We start from the raw sequence: 23,124 nt of genomic DNA, 5'->3' as shown, positions 1-23,124 counted from the left end.
CGTGCAAAAGAATGAAGTTAGACCCTTACTTTATACCAAATATCAGAATTAACTCAAAGTGGATCAAAGGCCTATATGTAAGGGCTTCAACAAGATAACACTTATAAGAAAATAGGGGGAAGGATTCATGATACTGGGGGTGGTAATTTCTTGGATATGACACCAAAAGCAAGTAACAAAAGAAAAAAACAGATAAACTGAATTACATCAAAATTAAAAACTTTTGTGCATCACAGGCCACAATCAACAGAGTGAAAAGACAACCTATGGAATGGGAGAAAATATTGTCAAATCGTATATCTGGTAAGGAGTTAATATCCAGAATTCATAAAGAACACTTACATCTCAACAATAAAAAAACAACCTGATTAAAAAATAGGCAAAGCACTTGAATAGACAGTTCTCCAAAGAAGATATATAAATGACCAACAAGCTTATGAAAAATGCTCGACTTCACTAATTATTAGGGAAATGCAAATCAAAACCACAATGAGATACCACTTCACACCTATCAGAATAGCTATTATCAATAAAACCAGAAAGTAAGGTGTGGTGACAAGGTGGAGAAACTGGAATGTTTGTGTACTGCTGGTAGGAATGTAAAACAGTGCACCCTCTAGGGAAAACAGTATGGCAGTTCCTCAAAAAAATTAAAAATAGAATTACCATATGATCCAATAATTCCCCTTCTGGATATACATCCAAAAGAAATAAAAGCAGGGTCTCTAAGAGATATTTGTACACCCAGGTTCATTGCAGTATTATTCACAAGAGTGAAAAAGTGGAAACAACTCAAGTATCTATCAACAGATGAAAGGATCAACAAAATGTGGTATGTACAATGGAACATTATTCAGCCTTAAAAATGAAGGAAATTCTGACACATACTACAACATGGCTGAACTTTAAAGACGTTATGCTAAGACAAATAAGCCAGCCACAAAAAGAAAATACTGTATAATTCCACTTATATGAGGTACCTGGAATAGGCATATTCATAGAGACAGACAGTAGAAAGGTAACTGCCAGGGGCCAGGAGGAGGCAGAAATGGGGAATTATTGTTTAACAGGTATGAAGTTTCAGCTTAGGAAGATGAAAAATGTTCTGGAGATAGAAGGTGGTGACGGTTGCACAACAATGGGAATGTACTTAATTAATGCCACTGATCTGTCCACTTAAAAATGGTTAAAATGGTAAATTTTATTAAGTATATTTTACCACAACTAAAAAAATAAGTTGGCTGCTCTCATACCGCAAAAGAAATATTTTTTAATTTGTTGCTCACAAACTTAACTAACCCTAATAGAAATCTTAGAAATGTGAACCACGAGGATCTGTGGGGTTATTTTCTCTGATATCAGCAAATCTGATTTAGAACTCCTTAATCTGACACTTTAGGGATACCAAGAGAATATCTTTATCCAAAAGCACTAACATCTTTTCTTTTCTTTCTTTAGTTTCTACTCCTCAGTCTAAGAACAAAACATTTCAATCACAGTTTAAATCAAGGTAACAGATAAGAAAGCACTACAAAATGTTCAAGTACACCACAAAAATTTAACATAACAGTATTAATAAACAAATAACTGGAACACAGCTCTCAGACTAAGTATCAAATCTAGCCACCCTCCTAGGAGGAGCTACACAAACTATTGTAGCTTAATTTTTATGCAGTTACCTACTTCTTTTACATTTCACTACCCAATATTTAAGTCTAAAATTTTTCAAGAATTAAAACAGCCTCTCTAAAGAAATTTTACTGTCTTATATTCCAGCCACTTATGTCTACATGAACCATGCTGTAAAACTCAGTCCAAACTTTGTGAAATCCTTAAAATGATCTAAAGGACTAAGATAAAAAAAAAGAAAATTCAAAAGGGCCAATTCAAGGAATCTTCATAAAATAGATTCTATTCTCCATAAACTTTGGGATTAAAAAATAGTGATAAAAAGACAATTTTGTTACCTCTCTGCAACTGTTATGCAAGACAGAACATCAATTTTCCCATATATGAAGATTTTTCTCATTAAGAGATACATTACACAGCAAGATATTTATCATTTAACACATGTACAAGTATCATTTAACACATGTACAAGTAAGATAATAATCATACCTGAGCAAAAAGGTAAGACATGACAAAGTCATCAAGAAGAGGAGCTTCAGCACCTCGAGATATTCCATGCCGATAGGTTCTGTTGCTGCCATTACAATACCAGTAAGGAAAGTAAAATCTACAAGACAATTAAAACATTCAGTCAGCCTCCAAAAAGATCAAATATAAACACAGTGTGTATATATATCCACTTCCATCATACTGAAAAGTGTTATCCCATTATCAGAAAACAAAGATAACAGTGTTTAAATACAAGCTTAGGACAAAAGGAAATATGGATAAGACTATTACAATAAGATACACAGAAAATACAAGAAATATAAATGTAAAATCAATATACTGCCTTCTGCCACGTACAGAATGTAGAAGCAATAACAGGAAATAGAGAAATGTAAAAATAAAACATAAACAGGGGTTAATATCCAAAATATACAAAGAACTCATACATCTCAACAACAAAAAACCAACAACCCAATTAAAAAATGGGCAAAAGATCTGAACAGAGATTTCTCCAAAGAAGACATACAGATGGCCAACAGGTACTTGAAAAAATGTTCAACATCATTAACTATCAGGAAAACGCAAATCAAAACTGCAATGAGATATCATCTCACCCCGGTCAGAATGGCTATAACTAACCAGGCAGGAAACAACAAGAGTTGGAGAGGATGTGGAGAGAAGGGAATCCTCGTACACTGCTGGTAGGAGTGCAAACCGGTGCAGCCACTATGGAAAGTAGTATGGAGTATTCTCAGAAAATTAAGAATACATCTACCATATGATCCAGCTATCCCACTGTTAGGCATTTATCCACAGAACTTGAAAACACAAATGCATAAAGATACATGCACCTCTGTGTTCACTGCAGCATTGTTCACAATAGCCAAGACTTGGAAGCAACCTAGGTATCCATCAAGGGACGAATGGATAAAGAAGATGTGGTATATATACATAATGGAATACTACTCAGCCGTAAGAAATGATGAAATCTGGCCATTTGTGACAACATGGATGGACTTTGAGGGTATTATGATAAGTGAAATAAGTGAGAGGGAGAAAGTCAAATACCGTATGATCTAACTCAAAAGCAGAAGATAAAAACGACAGACAAACACATAGCAACAAAGACTGGACTGGTGGTTACCATAGGGGAAGGAGGAAGGGCAAAAGGGATGATTAGTCTCACATGTGTGGCAATGGACTATAATTAGTTTTTGAGTGATGCACACAAAGTAATTTACACAGAATTCGCTATATATAATGATGTACATCAGAAAGCTATTTAATGTTGAAATCCAATGTTACTGCAATAAACGAATAAAAATTTTTTTAATGTTAATCCAGTTTTATCCTTAGAGGAATCTGGAAATGCTCATTTGGTGTGAAAAGAAATAATTGCTTCTTCTTTTAAGAAATGGAAGTTAAAAACTTGTCTCAAAGAAACAAAAAATATTCTATATTGCTTTTTTATTTACAGCTTTATTGAGATATCTCACATACCTTAAAATTCATCCATTTAAAGTGCACAATTCAATGTTTTTCAGTATATTTATAGCATTGCACAAACATCATCACAACCTAATTTTAGAACATTTTCAAGTCTCCTAAAAGAAACCCCATACTCATCAGCAGTCCTAGCCAAATGACCCCTATCCACTCCCCAGTCCTAAGTTACCACTAGTCTTTCTAGCTCCATAAATTTGCCTGTTCTGGACATTTTATATACATGGAATCATATAATATGTGGCCTTTTCTACCTTCTTTTCACCTAGCGCAATGTTTTCAAGGATCATCCACATTATAGCATTTATCAATACTTCGTTCCTTTTAATTGCCCCTAATACTCCATTGTATGGGTACATTACCTTTTGCTTATCCATTCATCACTTGATGGACATTTGGGTTGTTTCCATCTTTTGGCTAGTGTGAATAAATGCTGCTATGAATAGTCATGTACAAGTTTTTGTGTGTGTAGACGTATGTTTTCATTTCTCTTCCACATACCTAGGGGTGGAATTGCTGGATCATATGGTAATTCTGTTTATCTTTTTGAGGAACAGTCAAATTGTTTTCCAAAGTGGTTGCACTATTTTATGTTTTACATTACAACAGCAACATATGAGCATCCCAGTAGTTCACATCCTTGCTAACACACAGGTTGAGAGTTTAGCTAAATCACTCCATGGTATTGTTGCCTTGACATCCATTTTGTTTGGCCAGGAGGCCTGCAGTGACCTTAAATTGAAATTAGCCCTCTCATGCAAGAGCACGCGTGAGATAGCAGCCTGCAGAGTCACAAGCAAATATAAGTTCCTGATATGACTTCACCAATAGTCCTTGTGATCAACAATCTTCCCAGACTCCCAGTGCCTAACTCTTATGCTCCCCTTCAATAAGATTCCCAAGTGGTTTACCAAAACCCAGCTCTTTTGGTATGAATTGACCAATCTGGCCTCTGCCGAGGAACCCCAAAGTACTCTACCCACAGATGCTAATAAAGGCATGTGCCCCAGGTCCTATCTACACTCTGTCTTGACTTCCCCGTGTGGCCCCTCAAGGTATGCTGGGTACTTCCTCCAGGACCTGTGAGGACTAAACTTCTCTACTTCAGTTCCTCTTGTGGTCTGTTATTGAACTGAAGTTCACCACCCAGCAGCCTGTGCTACACTTAATAAGTATTAATTTGACGAATTCATAACAACTTGTTATTGTCCATCTATTTTACTTTTGCCATCCTAGTAGGTGAACTGGTATCCCACTGTGGTTTTGATTTACATTTCTCTAATGAATAACTATGTTAGGCATCTTTTCACATGTTTATTGGCCATTTGTATGTCTTATTTAGAGAAATGTCTATTCAAATCCCTTGCTCATATTTTCATTGGGTTATCTGTCATTGTATTGTTGAGCTATAAGTGTTCTTTACATATTCTGAATATAAAACCTTTATCAAATATATGATTTACAAACATTTTCTTCAATTCTGTGGGTAGTCTTTGCACATTCGTGACAGTATCATATGGTGCACAGACATATTTTGACAAATCCCAATTAATCTATTTTTTTGTAGCTTGACTTTTTGGTGCCATAGTGAAGAAACCATTGCCAAATCTAAGTACATGGAAGCTTTACTCCTATGTTTTCTTCTAAGAGTGCTATAGTTTTAGCTTTTAGATTTAGGTCTATGATCCACTTTAAGTTACATTTCTTTATATAGCGTGAGTTAGTGGTCTAACTTCATTGCTTTACATGTGAATATCCAGGTGTCCCAGCACCAACTCCTGAAAAGTATATTCGTTCTCCATGAATTATCTTGGCACCCTTGTCAAAAATCAATCACCAAGCACCCCTATGTTCACTGCAGCATTATTCACAATAGCCAAGATGTGGAAGCAACCCACATGCCCATTGACTGATGAATGGACAAAGATGTGGTGTGTGTATATATATACACACACACAATGGAGTACTACTCAGCCATAAAAAAGACAAAATTGTCCCATTTGCAACAACATGGACAGACCCTGAGGGAATTATGTTAAGCAAAATAAGCCAGACAGAGAAAGACAAACACCATATGATTTCACTCATATGTGGAAGATAAATAAACACATGGACAAAGAGAATGGATTAGTGTTTACTGGAGGGGAAGGGGGTTAGGAGGTGGGCATAAAGGGTAAAGGGGTACATATATATGGTGATAGACAAATAATAATGTACAACTGAAATTTCACAATGTTATAAACTATTATGACCTCAGTAAAAAAAAAATCAATCACCATAATATGAGGGATTATTTTTAGACTTTCAATTCTATTCCATTAATCTCTAGGTCTATCCTTAAGCCAATACCTTGTATCTTGATTACTATAGTTGTAGAGTAAGTTCTGAAATTAGGAAGTATGAATTGTCCAACTTTGTTCTTTTTCAAGATTGTTTAGGCTATTCCAAGTCCTTTTGATTTATATACAAATTTTATGATTAACTTGCCAATTTCTGCAATAAAGACAGCTAGGATTTTAGTAGAAATTGCATTGAATATATAGATCAATTTTGGGAACATTGCCATCTTAAGAATATTAAGTTTTCCATCCATAAACATGAGTCTTTCCATTTATTTAGGTCTTTCTCTAACTTCTTTCAATGACATTTTCTATATCTCAGTGTATAAGTTTACTTCTTTTGTGAAGTTTATTTCTAAGTATTGTTTTTTATGCTACTGAAATGGAATTGTTTTCTTAATTTCACATTTGGATTGGTTCTTGCTAGTGTATAGAAATACAAATGATTTTGGTATGTTGATCTTCTATCCTACAACCAGGCTGAGTTCATTTATTAGTTCTAATAGTTTATTAATTCCTTAGGATTTTTTATATACAAGATCATATCATCTGTGAACAGTTTTACTTCTTTTCCAGTATGGATGCCTTTTATTTCTTTTCTTGCCTAATTTCCCTGATTAGAATCTATGGTATATAGAAGTGGTGAGAGCAGATATCTTTGTCTTGTTTCTGACCTTTGGGAGAAAGCATTCAGTATTTCACCATCAAGTATAATACTAGCTTTGGGTTTTTCATAGATGTTCTTTACCAGACTGAGGAAGCAGCCTTCCATTCCTACCATGTTGAGTATTTTTATCACGATAGGGTGTTGGATTCTGTCAAATGCTTCCTCTGTATCTATTGAAATGATGACATGGTTTTGGTTCTTTATTCTACTAATATGGTGCATTATATTGATTGATTTAAGGATGTTAAAGCAACCTTGCATTTCCTGGGATAAATCTCATCTGGTCAAGGTATTTAATCCTTTTTATATATTGCTGGATTTGGTTTGCTAGTATTTTGTTGAAGATTTTTACACCTATATTCATAAGGGATATTGCTCTGTAGTTTTTTTTCTTCTGGATGTCTTTGTGTGGATTTGATATCAGGGTAATACTGAACTCATAGAATGAGTGGTGAAGTGTTCCCTCCTTTTCACGTTTTGTGAACAATTGGTATTATTCTTCTTTACATGTTTGACAAAATTCACTGGTGAAGCCATCTGGGCCTGGGCTTTTCTTTGTGGGAAGTTTTTTAAAATTACTAATTCAGTTTATTTATTCACTATAGGTCTACTCAGACATTCTATTTCTTCTTTTGTACGTTCCTATAGTTTGTGTCTTTCTAGCCATGTGTCCATTTCATCTTGGTTATGTAATCTGTTAGCATACAGCTGCTCCTCATCATCTTTATGCCTGTAAGGTCACAGTGATGTTCTGTCTTATAGTCATGATTTTAATAATTTAGGCTTCTCTCTTTTTATCCTGGTCAGTCTAGCTGAAGGTTTATTGACACTTGATCTTTTCAAAAAACCAACTTTTGGTTTCTTGATTTTCTCTATTGTTTTTCTATTCCATTTATTTCTACTCTGATCTTTACTATTTCCTTCCTCCAACTTGCTTTGAGTTTAACTCACTCTTTTTTTTCTACTTTCTTAAGGTGGAATCTTATTGATTTGAAAATGTTTCTTTTTAAATATAGGTGTTTATAGCTATGAATTCCCCTCTAAGCATTGTTTTAGCTGCGTAAGTTTTGATATGTCGTGTTTTCATTTTCAGCCATATCAAAGTATTTTCTATTTACCCTTGTGATTTCTTCTTTGATCCACTGGTTATTGAGAAGTGTGTCGTTAACTACCACACATTTGTGAATTTTCCAGCTTTCTTTCTATTGATGATTTGTAATTTAATTCCACTGTGGTCAGAGAACATACTTTACATGATTTCAATCTTTTTAAATTTATTGAGACTTGTTTTGTGGACTAACACATGCAGAATTTCTATTCTGGAGAATGTTCCACGTGCACCTGAGAGGAATGTGGATTGTGCTACTGTTGGGTGGAGTGTTCTATATCTAGCTGGTTTATAGTGTTTTTCAAGTCTTCTATTTCCTTGCTGATCTTCTGTCAAGTTGTCCTCTCCATTACTGAAAGTGAGGTACTAAAGTCTCCAACTATTATTGCTGAATTGTCTATTTTCCCCTTCAATTCTGTCAGTTGTTGCTTTATGTATTTTGGAGCTCTGCAGTTAGATCCAATTTATATCAATTATAAACAAATGTTATTAAGTTTTCCTAATGGACTGACACTTTTATCACTATAAAGTGTCCCTTTTTTGTCTCTAAGAAACAATTATATCTTAAGGTCAATTTTGTCTGATATTAATAGAGCTGCTCCAGCTCTCTTTGGGTTACTGAATGCCTGGTACCTCTTTTTCAGTCCTTTACTTTCAATTTACTTGTGTCTTTGCGTGTAAAGTATGCCTCTTATAGACAACATGTAGTTTATGTTTTGTAAATCTATTCCTCCAATCTCTGCCTTTTGATTTGAGTGTTTAATACATTTACATTTATTGCAGTCACTGTTAAGGTACTATTTATGTCTGTCATTTTGCTATTTGTTTTCGATATGGCTTATGCCTTTTTGTTCATCTGTTCCTCCATTACGCCTTTCTTTTGTGTTGAGGTATTTTCTAGGGTATTATATTAAGTCTCTTGTTGTTTCTTTTACTATATATTTTTAGTTGTTTTCTTAAAAGTCTCCCAGGGAATTACAATTAACATTTTAACTTAACCTAGCCCTTATTAATATCAACTTAATTTCAATAGTATACAAAAACTTTGTTCTATTCCTTTTGTTCTATTATTGTCATACAAATTACATCATAAGTCCTTCAACACAGTTTTATAATTATTGCTCTTTTATGTTTTTTTGACATAAGTTCTACATTTGTAATAAAGGAAATGAAGACTAGCCCATGAACAATAGGCTGGTAGGATTTTTAAACATTACATAAAATCTCCTTTTGGGCAGTTTCTGGTTAGATTTTCCTTGGAAATTCTGACTATAGGTAGCTATGGATATGTGCCCCTTTAACAATAAGAGGAATTCATGAATTTGATAGAAGAACCATTTTTAATTCTTTAGGTAAGGTCAGCAAACTATGACCCACAGGCCCAATCTGGTCCACTGTCAATTTTGGGGTTTTTCTTTTTAAAGATTGGCACCTTAGCTAACAACTGTTACCAATCTTCTTTATTTTTTTTCTGCTTTTTCTCCCCAAATCCCCCTAGTACATAATTGTATATTTTAGTTGTGGGTCCTTCTGGTCGTGGTATGTGGGATGCTGCCTCAGTGTGGCCTGAGGAGTGGTGCCATGTCCGTGCCCAGGATCCAAACCAGCGAAACCCCAGGCCGCCGAAGTGGAGCACGCAAATTTAACCACTCGGTCATGGTCAGTTTTTATAAATAAAATTTTACAGGAATACAGTCATGGCCATTCATTTACTTATTGTCTGCAGCTGCTTTCATGCTGTAATAACAGAGCTGAATAATTACAAGAGAGACACTATGACCTGCAAAACCTAAAATATTTACTATCCAGCCTTTTACATAAAAAGACTGCAGATCCTTGCTCTACATTTTAAAATAAAAAGATTCACTTGTTAAGTGAATAAAGTATACTGACTACAAAAAGTGATAAAAAAAATTCTTAAGATATTGATACTTCGTCAATCATATGTAGCATGTTAGTATGCTTCTTCAAACAATACACCTTTGTAAAGTCTTAAAACCTGCATAAAAGTCGTACATAACTTTGGATAGATTTACTCCTAGGTACCTTATTTTTTTTGTTATTAGCTGTTATTTGACCTCTTTTCTATTTGTTTGTTGTGTATAGAAATAGTTGACTTTTTAACATGTTGATTACATAGATCTGGCACTCTGTTGAATGCTTATTATTGATGCCTGCAGATTTGTTCGTATTTTCTACGTTAACAATCACATAATCTCCAAATAATGATTTTTTTTGCTTGTTTGTTCTTGATTACTAGGCATTTTATTTATTTTTGTCTTACCATACTGGTTAGGAACTCCACTAAAATCCTAAACAGAAGCAGTGTTTGTAGCTATCTTTGTTGTCTATCTTGTTCCTGATTTTAAAGACATTGTTTCTAACATTTTACCATGTAAGAATATTATTTACTACATGTTTTTCATAGATACCTTGTGTACTAGTTATGACATCTCTCTTGAGTCTTAGTTTATTAAGGCTTCTTTTTAAAGTCATGAATGATTTCATGTTCTTTTTTACTATGCAACACTGACTCTGTGTATGGAATGGATCTATTTCATAAGTAAGATCAAACTTATTTGTGTCATACTTTTGAGTAGAAAAGTACCTCTGGATTTCTCTAAATTGGTATTACATATTACCATTAATTAACTTATAATTTAAGGCTGTAAACAAACACTGGCAAAATCTTATTTTTCCTTCAACTTAAAAAAAAGTTATTGAAGAGATGTAAGATTAATTTTTATTGCACAAGACATCACATTTCCTGGGAAACTAGCAACATTCCAAACATTTACGATTTTGCTAGTAAAAACCATTCTCATCCTTTTTGAAATTTAACTATAATCACAAGTGATACAGTAGCATCCCACCAGAACAGCTTTATTTTCAGAGCATTCTAGTTAAAGAACATGTATGAACACTTCCTCTAGAGGAGAAACAGTCTTAAATTAAGAAGTTTAATGCTAATTGGTTCTAGTCTCTGATATTAAGTACCCTGCAATAAAAAAAAATGTTTGATAATTTCTCCCACTTTGCCCTTTCACTATTAACTGAGTCACTTCACTGGAGAAAGTACCTTATTCTGTAGAGTACACTGTGCCTGGCTGATTCATCTATATGGAAGACATGGTTGGGGGGATACCAGATTCTTTCTGTTTCACTCATTAAAGCGAACATACTGTGATACACAGGTGTGATTCCTAGGAAAGAAGCAGAAAAGAAATGATTACAGTTAAAAGTATATTTACATAACATCTATAATTTGTAATGGGGCTGAAGTAACAAATCTTAAAATCAGCATAAAATGCAGTAGCAGTCGAAATCTTTTGGTTCAATACAATTTACAACTGAATTTTTAATTAAATACCTTTTTTCCTCTATATTTTAAAATATGATTGCTACAACTCTCTCAAGCAGATTTTAGAAAACATTTTATCTAGCTTCTTAAATTGTTCTCTACAGAAAGATTGATCCAAATTTGTGCGGGTTTTAATTGATAATGACAGTATCAAATAAAGCATTTAGAAATCATTGGCTTCTCTTAAGAGAACAATGAAACAGTTTTATTTTTTAATGACAAGGTTTACACAATACACTAGTAATTATATCCTCTGCAGTATTTCAATTTACAATGCAAAATTTTAAATGTCAACTTACAATGCAAGGATGTGATTTTTTTCAAAAATATTTTAGGAGGTACATTAACAAAAGGCTGAAGGCCACTAAACTTTTTAAAAAGCATACAGAACACCTAAGCCATATAATTAAATAATGCATATTATTTCCAAGCAGATATAGAACATTCACACATACATATATACACACACACGTAAACACATCAATCACGTGGAGACTAAAAACAAGTCTCCAAAAATGCCAGAAAATAACCATACATACCATGTTCTCTAACCAAACTTCAATTGAATCAGAAATGAATACTTAGAAAAAATGTTTTAATCCTACATATTTGAAAACGTAAGCCTCACAATAAAAACCACTTTTATTCTAGGGATGTTTTTATTCTTTTCCACTGTAGACAAAATGACACCAACTTGATACACTGACAACAAAGATTTAAAATTTTTATTTAAATTATTAACACAACCATCTACTCATAGATATGTAATAATTTCAGTAAGTTGCATGTTAAAACATTATCCAGTAACAACTTTTAAACTGTATCCTTTCATTCATTCCTATATTTACAAATACTTCTAAATATCTCACAGATCATAGGAGAAATTATAACACAAATTAAAAAAGCATTTATAATGAATGATGATCAATACCATATATTAAAAATTATGGAATATAACTAAAGTGATACCCAAGGGGAAAACTAGCTTTAATCTGCTTATATTAGAAAATAATAGAGAATGATCTAAGATATCTAACACAATACATTAGAAAACAACAGAGTAATCCCAAAGACAGTTGTAAGGAGGACATAATAAAGTAGAAGTTAACAGGGAATAATGATTCAATAAAGGGAATCAATGAAATAAAAGCGGATTATTTGCAATGACTAATAAAATAAACAAGACTTTGTCAAGCCTGATCAAGAAAGAAAAAGAAGGCAGAGATAAACACTAAGGCATAGTATTTTAGTATTATTTTAAGGCATAGTATAGGTTATGAAGACAAAAAGACAGTGCCAGAATAAATTATGCCAATAAATTACAAAAATGTAGACAAATTTTTTCAACTATGTAACTTTAAAAATCAATTCAAGAATAAAAAACTTCAAAAGAACTATAACCATTAAAGAAACAATCTATCCACTTTAAAAAAAAATGGAGAAGAGAGGAGGAAGAAGGAAAGAGAAAAAAGGAAGAATGAGAAAGAAAGGAAAAGCCGACGCTCGCGGTGGCATAGTGGTTGGGTTTGCTTGCCTGGCTTCAGTGGCCCAGGGTTCGCTGGTTCAGATCCTGGGTGTGGACCTACACAGCACTCATCAAGCCATGCTGAGGCAGCATCCCACACAGAAGAACTAGAAGGACTTAAAACTAGGATATACAACTATGTGCTGGGGCTTTGGGGAGAAAAAAAAAAAGAGGAAGATTGGCAACAGATGTTAGCTCAGCACCAATCTTCCTCACCAAAAAAGAAGAAGAAGAAGAAGAAGAAAGGAAAAACCACCATCAGATCCAGATGAAATTTATGAGTTCAATCAAACATGGAAGAAAACTCCAATCTTAAATATACTACTACAGAAGAGAAAAAGAGAGGACAGAGAAATTGACACATTTTGTGAATTCAGTTTGACTACGATACCAAAACCAGACAAAGACATCTCGAAAGGATACTCTCACTTATTAAAATAGATAGAAAAAATCCTAAACTAAATACTAGCAAACCAAATCAAGCAATGTTTCTTTTTAGAAGAACTATGACAAAGTTCACTTATCCTAAGAGAGATGGCTAAATTATAAAAATCTATTAATGTAATCCATCACAATAACATATTAGAGAAAAATCTGAAAATGGCAATAGGATAACTTTGAAAAGTTGGGTGATGAGTACATTGATATGCATTATATTTTTCCTATATGAAGTATTCCCTATAATTTTTTTTCTCCCAAGTCCTACTACATGGTTGTATATCCTAGTTATAAGTCATCCTAGTTCTTCTATGTGAGCCGATGAGCTCACAGCATGGCAATTGACAGACAGGTGACATGGTTCCGCAACCAGGAAATGAACCCAGGCCACCAAAGCAGTGAGAGCACCGAACTTTAACCAGTAGACCATCAGGCCTGGCTATGAAATATTTTATAATAAAAAATCAGGACTAAAAAAGCAAAATAAAAAATGGCAAAATGTCATTCACAGTAGAGCAAATCAGTATGACTAATAAGCATGTGAAAGAATAGTAATACCTAGTATTGAAGAAAATGCAAATCAAACTTATGTGATTATCACTTAAAAATAATAAGAGGAATAACATCCGATGCTAATTGAATTGTAGTGAAAAGGGTACTATGTTACATAATTGCTAGAAATGTAAACTGGTACAGCTTCTGAGAAAGCAGTATCTATATAATTTTGAGAAACGAATGTCAAGAAAAATCTAAAACAACCTTTCAATCCAGCAATCACTCCTATGTACTCCTAAAAGTGCAGTACAGTAGTAAGAAAAGAGAAAGAAAGAAAATGCAAATTCAAAAGCAGAAGATATGAAAAAATTATGGTAGTATAATCCATATTGTGTACTACTATGAAATTCAATAAAAAGAATGAGTTAGGGTAAAAGTAGTTTGCTTGAATAGATTTTTTACAATATATGTTTTCATGAGAAAAGCAAGAAGAACATGAAAGTATATAGTAAGATTCCATTTTATAAAACAATGACCTCAAAATCCTAATCACTGTGTGTGTGGAAAGAAGGAGAGGGATCATTTGTCCATATATGATTACAGGCCAGCCTTGGCGGTCTAGTGGTTAAGATTTGACACTCTCACCAGGTTCATTTCCCAGTCAGGGAACCACACCACCCAGTCTGTCAGTTGTTATACTGTGGCAGCTACGTGTTGCTGTGATGCTGAAAGCTATGCCACCAGTGTTTCAAACGCCAGCAGGGTCACCCATGGTGGACAGGTTTCAGCGGAGCTGCCAGACTAGACAGGTTAGGAAGAAGGACCTGGCCACCCACTCCCCAAAAAAATCAGCCATGAAAACCCTAAGAACAGCAGCAGAGCATTGTCTGATACAGTGCCAGAAGACGTGAGGAGGGCACAAAAAGACTTGGCAGGGTTCTGCTCTGCTGTACACAGGGTTGCTAAGAGTCAGAATCACTTGATGGCACTAACATAAGATAACATGATCATGAAGAAAACTATGGAAGAGATTATTGCCCTAGTTACCAGGATGAGACTAAGGAAAAAGGAAGGTAAGAATACAGTGGAGAAGACACTACTTTTTTTTAAAAAAATGCATTAAATAAAAACAGTAAGCCCTCATGTCAAAAAGAAAGAAAAGTGAAAAGAAAAAGATAAAAAAGATACTAATCAATACCAAGATAAGGGTTCACCATGTAAATCACTTTGAAACTACAGAGAATGATTGCTTGTCATTCTCTAAACTTTAAAATAATCATAAGATGACAGGAAATAATGCCAATCAAATAATTTAAGAAATAGGTATTTTATCTGAATATTATTTTGATCTAGGTTAATTCTGCATTAAAAATATTTTAAACTTGAAAATTTGAAAAACATCATCTAATCAATCAAGTAGATAGCATCATAATCCCATATCTCTGTGCCTTGCACATACTAATTCTTTTATCTAGAAGTACTACCTCTCCTTTACCAACAAAAAGTTCACATAGCTGGTGTTCTCAGTACTTAAGAGACATAGTGGGAGATGAAACCACCCAGAAAGGGACCGTAAATGACCTGATAGAAGATTACCTTGGAAAGAGAAAATCCTGGGAAGATAACCTTAACAAAAACCTAGCATATAGTTTAAATGTAATCATGCAAATAAAATTGTATATGGAACCATTATTCTTAGCATATGATGATAGAGATATTTTTTAGAACAAAACAATGTCATGATTTTAAAACAACATAATCACACAAAGCAGGAAAAGTGACTTATACTGATGAATCATCAGGATTTTTTTAAATGATGAATAGTTATCTCTAACATAAGGAAGACTCCATACATTAATTATAGATATCAAAATAGGAAAATGAACGTGTCCATATAAATTGGCACAAAGGGGTCAGAAAAAGGGAATACACACCAAAAGAAAAATGGTTAGGTCAGCCCTGCAAACAAACAACGACAGACAGTTCTTAGATTCATGTTTAGTCACATCGATATCTTATTCCAAAATGGTAATTATGTATTAGTAGTTATTTCATTTTTTTTTAGTAATTCATGTTAATTGGGTTGTCCTAGAAAGGAAGAAAAAAGCAGTGACACTATATTTGAGGTATACAATATATTGAAAAGATAGGACCTCAAAGAAAGCTCAAAGTCATTTTTAATTCTCGCTCTTTCCTTATACATCAAGCCCAAATTCTTTTTATTTTTATTTATTAAAATCACTTTAATGTGTTTCTTTTCCAAGCCATTACCAGAATTATGATTCATTCCATATTGTTCTAGAGCAAGAATAGTCATCATTCCACTAATATTAACAGTTCCTATTTTATAATAAGCACAAGATGGGTATGGGAAACACAAAAATGAAAAACAGCACCTAACTTTAACGATCTCACAGTGTCATAGATGACACAGAGAAGTCACTGGAGAATTATAACTCAAGAGGGCAAGTGCACTGATAGTAAAGACCACAAGAAAACACAGAAGTACAGAGGAGAAGTGACAAAGATTCATTGCTTGACCAAATTTTAGTCAGGTTTCTCTGAACCCTCTCCCCAACATGGCTCATCCTACTTCCTTTCGTAGAATCCAGTTTTAGCAAGAACGCTGCTAAGTCCACTTAGGAAGAATTCCCCACCTTTGATATCAGATCAAACTCCTCATCCTTACTATCCCCAGGTGAAATCTGATCCCTTTGCCTCCCTTCAGCAAGAATCCTGTTAGGTTAGTTCAGCCAGGATCCCCCCAGACTTGATGTCTCCTCTTAGTAATATTCCATTCACCAATGTGCCACCCAACTTGCTCCTTGGCTATAAATCCCAACTTGTTCATATTGTATTCAGAATTAAGCCCCTTTCTACACTGGAGTATTTTCCCCTATTACAATAGTTTTTTTGTGTGTGTGTGTGTTTTTTTTTAACAAAATCCATTTTCATCACCTTAACTTCTGTCTGGCTCTGGTTTTCTTTACTAGAAGTACGAAATTTATCAAGAGGGTCAAGTGGACTAAAGATTTCAATGAAGGCTTCTAAAGAGGTAATGAAAGCACATGAGGATTTAGCTATTCTATGTAATTGCAGGCAGAGTATATAAAATGTGCACTGGCATGGAGGATCAGCTGCAAATACTCCTAGAGCTAAAATAGTTACACAGAAAAGAGAGGTGCTATATAATATAGTTACAGACAGAATGAACATATAACCTGGCTGGACTAAAACAGATTTGGTTTATGCCTACTGTCACAGCATAATTCTTAACAGCGTATCTTTTCATTTCAAAAATGTCCCAGTTTGAACAGTGGTAACCTAGCTGTATCACCTCAGCTTTGAGCCAGATATGGGTTAAGTCTAAGCTCAGCCACTTACTTGCTAGGTAAACTTCTGATAGTTAGACTCTCTAGACCTATGTTTCATCATCTATAGAATAAAAAGAAAACTGAGTTCATAGAATGGTTAGAAGGATAAAATGTGATAAGAATAAAATGCTTAGCAAAGTATATGGCACATAACATAGGTTCCATTGTAAACATCCCAGGGGTATAGCCTAACTGGGCTTTATAAGCTATATAAATAGATTTTTGTTTCCCCTAACTAAATGTATTAGACCAGTACTTTCCAAACTTTAATGTGTATAAGAATAACCTGGAGATTGTGTTAAAATACAGGTTCTTATTCACTGATTCTGGGATGGGGCCTGAGATACTGCATTTCTAACAAGCTCCCTGGTAATGCTGACACTGCTAATCAATGGACCAATAGATGGACTTAGCACACTACACACTGCAGAAGGTAGGATCAGTGAACACAAGTCAATAAAAAATTGAAGAACAAAAAATAACAGAATGGAAAAAACTGAATAGAGTATAACAGGCATGTGAGACATGTCAAAACGACCTAATTTATATATAATTGAAGAGATAATAGCCAAGAATTTTCCAAAGCTAAATAAAGACACTGACCTACAAATTCAACAAGTTCAGAAAGCCCCAAGCAAGATAAAGACAAAGAAAATAACACATAGGTACACCACAAGCTGCTTGAAAATGAACAACAGAAAGAAAAATCTTACAAGCAGCCAGAGAATACAGATGTATTACCTTCAAAGAAGGAATTAAAAGACTGGTAGGTAGTTTTTCAACAAAAACCATGGAAGCTAAGGGCCAGCCCAGTGGCATAGTGGTTAAGTTTACATGCTCCACTTCAGCAGCATGGGGTTCACAGGTTCAGATCCCAGGGGTGGACCTACACACCGCTCATCAAGCCATGCTATGGCAGCATCCCACATACAAAATAGAGGAACACTGGCACAGATGTTAGCTCAGCGACAATCTTCCTCAAGCAAAAAGAGGAAGACTACTAACAGATATGACCTCTGGGCCACTCTTCTTCACCAAAAAAACAAAACAAACAAAAACGATGGAAACCAAAAGATAATGAAGGAAATAACATCTTAAAAGTACTGAAAGTGGGATGAGGGGGAAGGAGAAGCCAATCTGGAATTCTATACCCTGTGACAATATTTTTCAAACTAAAAGGAAAAAGGAAAAGACATTTTCAAACAGACAAGAGCTGACAGAATTTGTCACCAGCAGATCTGCAATACAAAAAATACTAAAAGGAGCTCTTCAGGCTGAAGGAAAATGATGACAGAAGCATGGAACTACAGGAAAAAATGAAGAATACGGGAAAGGGAAAATAAAAAAGAATAACGACTACTTAAAGCAACAATAAGTGCCCTGTGTGGTTTATGATATACACAGAAGTAAAATATATAACAATAGCACCAAAAGTGAAAAGAATTAAATGGAGTTAAACTGTTGTCAAGTTTTTTAATTGTTTAGAAAATCGTAACATACTTGTGTGAGACTGTAATGTACTATAACGTACATTGTGATATCTAGGGTAACCACTGAAAGAATGATACAAAAACTATAACAAAAAATCTAATAGAAGAGATAAAGCCAAAAAATAAAAGATACTTGATCCTCTTTAAAAAAGGTAGGAAAGAAGGAAAACAAATAAATAGAAAACAAATAGCAAGATAATAGATTTAAAAACAAATATGTCAATAATTATATTACATGTAACAGTAAACAAGCCAATTAAAACACATGCCCTATCAGTCTGGATTATAAAAAAGACTATTATTTATGAGAGACACACTCTAACTGTAAGGAGATAGATAGGTTGAAACTAAAAAGAAGGAAAATGATACACCATGCAAAAACAAGGCAAAAGAAACCTGGTCAGTGAACACTAACATCTGACAAACTAAACTTTAAGGAAGAAGTATTAGTTGAGATTAAAAGGGAAACCTCCCAGTGATAAGAGGGTTAATTCAAGGGAAAACAAAAACATTAAATTGGTGTACAACTAATATCATGGCTTCAAAAAACATGAAGCAAAAATAAATAGAACTAGAAGGAGAAACAGACAAATTCAAAAGCTCTCAGAAACTGGGAGAAGACAAAAAATAAAAGGACATGAAATTTTAAAACTACTAATCATTTAGAGAACACTACAGCCAGCAAGTGCAGAAATACACACTGTTTTCAAATTCACGTGAAGCATTTAACAAAACAATTGATAATCTAAGTCACAAAGAAAGTCTCAACAAATTTCAGAAGATTGGCAACAGATATTTGCTCAGGGCCCTGAGCTAATATCTGTTGCCAATCTTCCTCTTTTTTCTTTTTTCTCCCCAAAGCCCCAGTATATAGTTGTACATCCTAGTTGTAGGTCATTCTAGTTCTGCTATGTGGGATGCCGCCACAGCATGGTTTGATGAGCAGTGCATAGGTCCATGCCCAGGATCCGAATGGGTGAACCCTGGCCTGCTCAAGTGGAGTCCGTGAACCTAACCACTTGGCCACGGAGTTGGCCCCTAAAATGTCCAGTTTTTAACAAAAGGATTACGAGATATGCAAAGAAACAGGAAAGTGTAATCCATGCACAAGAAAAAAAGGCAACAGGAATGTCTGTGAGAAGACCCAGATACGAAATTTAACAAAGACTTCAAAGCAGTCATTATAAATATATTCAAAGAACTAAAGGAAATCATGATTAGAGAAGTAGAGAAGAGTGACATCAGTGAAAATGGCATAGTAGGTAGCTCCAAGGGCCTATCCCTTGAATAAAATTGAATAAACAAAAACTGTCAGAATCAACTTTGTGAGAACTCTGGAAAATAGTCAAAGATATACAGCAATCAAGCAATTTTTGAATTAGGAAAAAGGCAACTAAAAAAATGGTAGGAAAATTTGGCAACATTTCTGCTTTCTCTTGCCTCAACCTCCTCCCTGCTTCAGGAGGGCTTAAGGATGGCAAAACCAGTGTTCTCCGTTTGAAACTCTGGTCCATGGTTCTGGAGTGAACAGAGCCAACTTTAATGTCAAGCACCTGATTTTGTCTCGTTTGACTTGACTGGAAACTGACAGAAGAACTGTAGCAAGGAGTTTACCTGTGTTTCCCCTCACCTGGAACTTTCTCAGGACAGAAAAGCAGCTAGACAGAGGTAATTCCCTGAAAACACTGGAAAGCAAATGAAAACCCTGCTGCCCCATGGGGCAAAGCTTTTAAAAAAGTTAAGGCAAACAATAGACACACAGAAAGCTGAAAAGGAAACACTGGGGAGCAAGTTTCTTTGTGAAATTAAAGCATTAAAAAGCACCCATGTATACCAGAGAATAAGAAAGCCACACGCATGCCCAAAGAATGACACTTAGAGAAGACCCCACACTTTTTACCTCAGGTTGAACTTTAAGCTGAGCACAAGCAAGAAGGGAAGGTTAAGGCACAATTCTAAACAGACTGGCTAAACATTGAAGGAGTGACTCAATACATAGCCAATCCACAAGGACTATTTTTTGTTCTTTTCATTTCTTTTCTTTTGGCTCTAGGAATTCAAAATAATCTCTGGCAAACAAAAGCTGACCACAAGCTAAAGGAACAGAGACTATACATGACAAAGGATACAGACTTTATAAACATAGTTTAGAGGTCAATAAGCAAATAAACAACTGCCACTCAAAGCAAGCAACAAAAACACTGAGAATGGAGAAGAATCAGATTTCCAGTTACTACATTATAAATTTGAAATGTTCAACATTCAGTGTTCAATCAAAAATTATGAAGCAGGCAAAGAAAGCATTCTCATTCAGAGGAGAAATTAAAAGAAAGTGTCCTTGAGGAGCTGAGATGTAGAATTTATTAGCCAATGACTTTAAATCAGCTGCCTTAAATATGCTCAAAGAGCTAGAGGAAGCCATGGACAAAGAGCTAAAGGAAACCAGTGGAAGAATGTATAAAAAAATAGAAAGCATCAGCAAAGAAATGGACCAAAAAAAAAAAAGAAATTCTGAAGCAGAGAAGTATGATAACTGAAACTGAAAGTTCACTGGAGGGTTTCAAAAGCAGATTCAAAAAGACAGAAGAATCATTTAATTTGCAGATAAGTCAACTGAAATTATCTAGTCTGAAAAACAGAAAAACGAAAATAATATGGACAAAGCCTAGGAGACTTGTGGGAGACATTCAAGCGTACCAACATATACATTATAGGGGTCCCAAAGGAAGAGAAAGTAAAGAAAGAGACACAAAGAATATTTGAAGAAATAATGACTCAAAACTTCCCAAATTTGATGAAAATATGAATCCACAAATTCAAGAAGCTCAATGTGTTCCAAGATGGATAAATACAAAGTGATGCATACTGGCACATATTAAAATCAAACTATAAAAAGCTAAGGATTCTTGCCTTGAAAATGGCAAGAGAGAAGTGATTCATTACATACAAGTGACAAAAATTGCAAGCAATAGGATATATTGGAGTATATGAGTAAGCCGTTGGGTGTAAACCTAATTTGGCCTGACTTTGTTTTTCCAAAAGGGCCTGACATGGCCATTGAGCATGCATTGTATATCTGCTTTAAGCATTTGCTATGTCCCAAAGGCAAGAATAAATGCCCTTAAGATAAAGGTAGAACTTCCCCTACACTGGAATTTCCTTAAGGATAAGCATCTCTCCCTAGGCTAGGAACTGACTGCTGCGCTAACCTGTGACCACCCAGCTCAAGACAACAGACCTGCCACCCTGCTGTGTCCACCAAGACAGCAGACCTACTTACCTGCTGTGTCCGTCAATCACCGTGCCGACAGAGCAGTCTTGTGACTACTGTAAAAGGGACATTTCAATCATATGTGAAACATGCTCTTTGAGGGTATATAACCACTCTGTACACCCCAGTTCTTTGGTGCCCTTCCTTCCTTAGGGAAAGAAGGCCCCAGGCTGTATTGGTCCTCACATTTGGCTCAGAATAAACTCACTCCAAATTTTCATTTATAGTTTGGTTATGGATTATTTGCACCAACACAAGGAATCCTCAATAAGACACTCAGTCGATTTCTCACCAAAAATCACTGAGGTGGTCAAAAGGCAATACGATGACATATTTAAAGGGCTCAAAGAGAAAATTGTCAAATAAGAATTTTATATCTGGCAAAATAATCCTTTAAAAATGATGGAGAAATCAACAAATTCTCAGACAAACAAAAGCTGTGGGAGTTCCCTGCTAACAGACCTGCCCTACAATAAATGCTAAAAAGTGTTACTCAGGTAGAAATGATAACTCAATAGACAGTAACTCAAAGCCATGTGGAGAAATAAAGAATTCTGATGAAGGTAACTACACAGATAAATACAAAAGCTAGTATAACTGGATTTTTTATTTTAATTCCTCTTTTGTTCCTGCATGCTTTAAAAGAAAAATACATAAACCAATAAGTATAAATCAATGTTAACGGGCACACAATGTATAAAGGTGTAATTAGTAAAACAACAACGTAAAGGAGGAAGGACAGAGGTGTATTTAAGCAAAGGTTTTGCATACAATTGAAGCTAAGGTGGTATTAATTCAAAATAGATTTTTATAAAGTTAAGAGACTAATTGTAATTCCTAGGGTAACCCGTAAGAAAATAACTAAAAAAATATACTGAGAGGAAAATGAGAAAGGAATCAAAATGATATAATAAAAAAAATTAAACACAAAATAAGGTAACAATGGAGGAACCAAGGAATAAAAAGATATGAGACATATAGAAAACGGAGCAAAATGGCAGAAATTAGTCTTATCACTAATTACTACAAACGAAAATGAACAAAACTATCCAGTTAAAGGCAGAGATTGTTAGAATGGGTAAAAAAAAACACGACAACTCTATGCTGTCCACAATAGACTCACTTTAAAGACACTTTAAGTTGAAGGGGAAAGAACAGAAAAAATTAACCCTGCAAATAGTAGGCAAAACAAAGTTTTATCGAAAACTGCTACAAAAGACAAAGAATAATATTACGCATTGATGAAAATTTCAATCCTTCAAGAAGATATAACAATTATAAACATACACATATCTAACAAGTTAGCTCCAAAAACTGAACACTAAAGGAAGAAACAGACTATTCAAAAATAATAGCTGGAGAGTTCAATACCTCATTCCCAATAACAGACATGAAAATCTGGAGAGAAAACAATAAGCAAACAGAGGATTTGAAT

General features: G+C 34.5%; 1 protein-coding gene across 3 annotated transcripts in view; it reads right to left on the bottom strand.

The window, feature by feature from the left end:
* JAK2 (Janus kinase 2) overlaps nucleotides 1–23,124 on the bottom strand; it is a 140,172-nt gene that overhangs the window by 62,594 nt on the left and 54,454 nt on the right. For all 3 annotated transcript variants that reach the window (XM_046664544.1, XM_046664545.1, XM_046664547.1), the window contains 2 exons: nucleotides 10,815–10,938; nucleotides 2,119–2,236 (listed from right to left, as the gene is read on the bottom strand). In XM_046664544.1, coding sequence (XP_046520500.1) covers nucleotides 2,119–2,236; nucleotides 10,815–10,938 — 242 coding nt within the window. The remainder of the gene's footprint in view (nucleotides 1–2,118; nucleotides 2,237–10,814; nucleotides 10,939–23,124) is intronic.

Source organism: Equus quagga, chromosome 6, assembly GCF_021613505.1.
Source record: "Equus quagga isolate Etosha38 chromosome 6, UCLA_HA_Equagga_1.0, whole genome shotgun sequence".
In the NCBI taxonomy this organism is placed as follows: Eukaryota; Metazoa; Chordata; class Mammalia; order Perissodactyla; family Equidae; genus Equus; species Equus quagga.
The sequence above is the reverse complement of the archived record's forward strand: the minus strand, read 5'-3'. Positions and strand labels throughout refer to the sequence as shown.